General features: G+C 37.1%; 1 protein-coding gene across 2 annotated transcripts in view; it reads left to right on the top strand.

The window, feature by feature from the left end:
- The first annotated feature begins 648 nt into the window (after positions 1-648).
- The window catches only part of LOC144651910 (collagen triple helix repeat-containing protein 1-like), a 12466-nt gene continuing 8255 nt past the window's right edge, over positions 649-4859 (top strand). Inside the window, exons 1-2 of one of the 2 annotated variants that reach the window (XM_078511982.1) lie at positions 649-706; positions 1214-1333. In XM_078511982.1, coding sequence (XP_078368108.1) covers positions 1265-1333 — 69 coding nt within the window. In that variant the 5' untranslated portion in view covers positions 649-706; positions 1214-1264. Of the gene's footprint in view, positions 707-1111; positions 1334-4859 lie in introns of those variants that run through there. The other variant, XM_078511983.1, reaches the window with a different exon arrangement.

The raw sequence follows: 4859 nt of genomic DNA, 5'->3' as shown, positions 1-4859 counted from the left end.
GCGACAGGAAAAGTTACGAATATGCAAGTGAGGGGGAAATTCCCATTCGTGTTATCGCGTCGCACGCTTGGAAAAGAAAGAGAGCGCACAGCCTGCACGCAGTCTGCGTCTTCGTAATTTATCCCAAGAAAATGTCACTCTTTTGTCAGTTTAGAGATTTTCCTTTAGGATCCTACCTCTTTTTAATACACACTGATACTTGGCTGGTCAGCTTCGTTGTTCATGTTGATGTAAGATGTAAGCCGTAATGAAAGGAACTGTTGTTGTTAACCATCCAAAAAGCGTATGGGGCGGGAGGGAGGGTGTGACTAAGGCCTCCCCACCCCTACCCCCTGCCCAGTACCTGGATTATTCTATGAAAACCCTAACTTAGCAAAAGTTACTCGGTCACACTTATGGTTGCCTTTCATAATAAGCCCCCAAAGTTTGGACCTTTTAAAGATAAAAAGTTAGTTGCGTGAAAACCTACAGAAGACAAGCTCGACGTTTATGCAAATAAAAGCAATTAACCGATTTATTGATGCGCCGGTTAATGGTTCAAGGTGTCTTCAGCTGTTTAACGCAATTATGTATCCATGAAGAACAAACATGAGTCAATATTATAAAGAATGCTGTGATTCAGAACTTTTGTCAGCTTTTAGGTTTTGACGAAGGTTGTTTCTTGCAGTTCAGCGTCATAAAAGCACATACATTGGTGAGTGAAAAAGTGAGTATGTTTTTTTCATCGTTTCCTGTCTTTTAAATTCAACATTTGGATAAGCTGACCTGGCGTTTGGCAGCAAATTTCAACTAGCAATTGCCGTTTTCGCCTAAAAAATACTTAATTTAAAAAATTGGAGCACTGGCAATGTCGAATATATAATGTAGTTATCTTTATGGTTCAAGATACGTATCAGTTTATTGTGAAAGGATTTTACTTCAGTCACTTTCATTAAGACTACTCGAGGTTTTAGAAGTGAGTTTATCAAACCTGTTATCTTTCGGTGTTTGAAACGCTCTTGGAGTTTTAGCTGTAGCTTCCAAAACTAAACAAATCCAAGAAATCTCGGAAGAAAGACCGCAAAAACAACAATACGAGAAGAGTTTTTCGTCTTTAGTCCAAATTAAATTTTTGCCACTTCCGTTTTTCGCTTCAATTCCTGTTGCCATTTAAAACATTTCCTACTGATTTTTAGGCTCTCGAGAAGTTTATGTTTTCTATCTTTTATTACAGATTTCTGGACTATAAAGTGGAACTAAACAACAAAAGCTAACGAACTGAGAGATGAGTTTGCTGTTCATTTTTTTCGTTTCGTGTGTGACTCCACACCTGGTGTTTTCCACCAAACCAACGGTAAGTTTTTAACTTTACAGTTATATCTTATGAACGCATCGATTCGGATTAGACTAGCCTTCTTTAATCGCGATATTTTAAGAATACACAGGATGCCAATGTCTGATCATGATACATTTTTGCTTCATCACTTTATCACTGCGGGAGTCAGAAGGCGGAAGGTCTTTCACAGTATCGACTACACGCCTCTGGAATACTATACCTACCATTATTAGGAACAAGACTAGTTTAGTAAGTTTTAAGAAGGCTACGTTTGATTTTTTTAAAGATACATACAAACATTTAGATCATTTTACCTTTTAGTTAATTCTTTTATATCAATTTCGTCATTTTAGAGTAATTTTTACCTAGTTTTTATATTATAGCGTATTTTTAACTAAATTTTGTAATTTTAGATTGTTAGATTTTTAGCATAATTTTTAGTTCTTGATTGTAATTTATATTAGAGGGCCACTGGTTTTTCAGTTTTTACTTTTCTGTGTTCACCCTCTATAAATAAAGTTGATTATTATTATTATTACTGCGGTGTACAGCAGACTCCAGAAATCTCGCTCACTATGCATCTGTCTGCATTTTTCGTTATCGATTTCAAACCTCTTAATATATCTCGAAACCGCGGAATCCGTCTTTTTTTATTTTTTTCCTTTGATATGAGTAGTTTTCTAGCTAGGAAAGGTGTCGTTTTCTGTGAGTATATTTACCTACTAGAAGATGGTTTTCCATGTTCTATTTAACAAATAAAGAAGCCTAAGCCATGTTTTATACTGTCATAAAACACGACGGGCATTTGAGAACACGAGGGAAATGTAGAAAACATGAGCCGCAGGCGAATGTTTTCTACATTTCTCGAGTGTTCTCAAATGCCCGGAGTGTTTTATGACAGTATAAAACATGGCTTAGGCTTCTTTCTTTGCTTTATGATATAGATTTTAGACACCGCGAGTGAAAAGTTTAATCAAAAATATGTACAACAAGAGCGAGTAAACAAAGATGAAAAGCAGAAATTAGTTTACGGGAAGACCAGAAAACTGACACAATTTCATTCAGTATTCGACGTAAAATAAGGCTAAGCATTTCAGGTAAGTTTGTTACCTTTTAATCTTGATCTTGTCTTTTTGAACTTCGATAAACTTCACCGACTGCACCGAGTGCAATTTCGTCTCAGCAAAATATAGTAGTCTCGATGACATCCGTCCCTTGCTTCGTTCGACTTGAACAAGGCGTATAATTTCCAGAAAAGCTATTGCTTCGGATATTCCCGTAAACCTTAATTGTTGTCACAATCAAGTTCCAGCATGAATAGACGATTTAAAAGGAGATTGTCGAAGAAAATCTTCGAAAGAAAACTCTCTCGCTCGCTTTCCTTGCGAGTTTCATTCAACTCAAGCAGTGGACACCGCGCCACAATTTTTCCCGCCTCACTTCGTTTACATCAAAATGAAATGTCCAGTGGATTTATACTTAAAAAGGAATTTAATAAAACAATTATTCCATTCGCCCTTGCTGGATACGAGTGGTTATAGCCAACGAACAGTCAACGACGCGCGAAGCACTCGAGGAAAGCTGACGAAAAACAATAAAACATGATTTTTCTATGTTTTATACTCTGATAAAACATAGGTTTTTAGCCAATCAGAGCGCGCGTAGACTCCTATCTATATTATAATTAACAAATAAAGAAGCCTAAGTCATGTTTTATACTGTCATAAAACACTCCGAGCATTTGAGAACACGAGGGAAATGTAGAAAACATGAGCCGCAGGCGAATGTTTTCTACATTTCTCGAGTGTTCTCAAATGCCCGGAGTGTTTTATGACAGTATAAAACATGGCTTAGGCTTCTTTCTTTGCTTTATGATATAGATTTTAGACACCGCGAGTGAAAAGTTTAATTAAAAATATGTACAACAAGAGCGAGTAAACAAAGATGAAAAGCAGAAAATAGTTTACGGGAAGACCAGAAAACTGACACAATTTCGTTCAGTATTCGACGTAAAATAAGGCTAAGCATTTCAGGTAAGTTTGTTACCTTTTAATCTTCATCTTGCCTTTTTGAACTTCGATAAACTTCACCGACTGCACCGAGTGCAATTTCGTCTCAGCAAAATATAGTAGTCTCGATGACATCCGTCCCTTGCTTCGTTCGACTTGAACAAGGCGTATAATTTCCAGAAAAGCTATTGCTTCGGATATTCCCGTAAACCTTAAATGTTGTCACAATCAAGTTCCAGCATGAATAGACGATTTAAGAGGAGATTGTCGAAGAAAATCTTCGAAAGAAAACTCTCTCGCTCGCTTTCCTTGCGAGTTTCATTCAACTCAAGCAGTGGACACCGCGCCACAATTTTTCCCGCCTCACTTCGTTTACATCAAAATGAAATGTCCAGTGGATTTATACTTAAAAAGGAATTTAATAAAACAATTATTCCATTTGCCTTGCATTCGCCCTTGTTGGATACGAGTGGTTATAGCCAACGAACAGTCAACGACGCGCGAAGCACTCGAGGAAAGCTGACGAAAAACAATAAAACATGATTTTTCTATGTTTTATACTCTGATAAAACATAGGTTTTTAGCCAATCAGAGCGCGCGTAGACTCCTATCTATATTATAAAAGAAAATAATGCACGCTTGAGGTCTATAAAAGCTGCTAGTGGATGCCCGAGCCGTCAGGCGAGGGCATTCAGCTGCTTTTCTAGACCTCAAAAGTGCATTATTTTCTTATAGGACATAGGAAAACCATCTTCTAGTGGGTTTAGAATATAGCATTAAAAAGAGCACAGGACTTTACAAGACTCGCGGCCGCTCATGGCATTTACAAACGCACGCAACATTGGTAAAAGTGAAAGTTTAGTTTATTCTTTTCTTTGGCGGCTTCTTTATAAATAAACCAAGATACCATTTCATTCATATTTCCTATTTAATATATAGTCCTTTCTCCAACTACCAAAAGATTCTCACAAAGCCGACAAATCTAGTTGAAATATTTACACATTCAAGTTTGGTTAAGTCTACTTCAATTTCATTCAAATGAAAAATTTTCATGCGCGTTTCGCAGCAAGTTTTTCAAATTCGCCTCTTATTTCGATTTAAAAAGAACAAAAGTGGAGTGTTCTGTCTTCAGATTGTGGCTAAAAAAAGGTTTCTTACCTCAAAGCGTTTCTAGAGTCCGGCTTGTTTTGCTAAATAATTTCCAATCAATTTCGGGCAGTTCACGGCAAAATAGTGGCGTATACAACTCCAAAGAAAAACAACAAATTTCAACGATTCTTTCTTCATCTGTCGCTTCCTTTGGCACTGTCTTACTTCCATTTAAGCAGGTAAAACGTTTCTGATAAAAACTTGCTGCTTTAAAGCATCATTTAAACAACAAAACAAGAGAATAGAGGCGAAGTCGACGAAGTCGTTCAGCGAATTTCGACAAACAATTCGCACATCCGGGGTACCGGGCTTCTATAGTTTTCAGCTATGTTCTATTAAAAATAATGCCCGCTAGAATTCCATCGCGCGTATACAGCGGCTATATT

Source organism: Oculina patagonica, chromosome 4 (genome assembly GCF_052425735.1).
Source record: "Oculina patagonica isolate OP01 chromosome 4, crgOcupat, whole genome shotgun sequence".
NCBI lineage: Eukaryota > Metazoa > Cnidaria > Anthozoa > Scleractinia > Oculinidae > Oculina > Oculina patagonica.
Note: the sequence above shows the minus strand (reverse complement) of the source record. Positions and strands in the feature narration are given on the sequence as shown.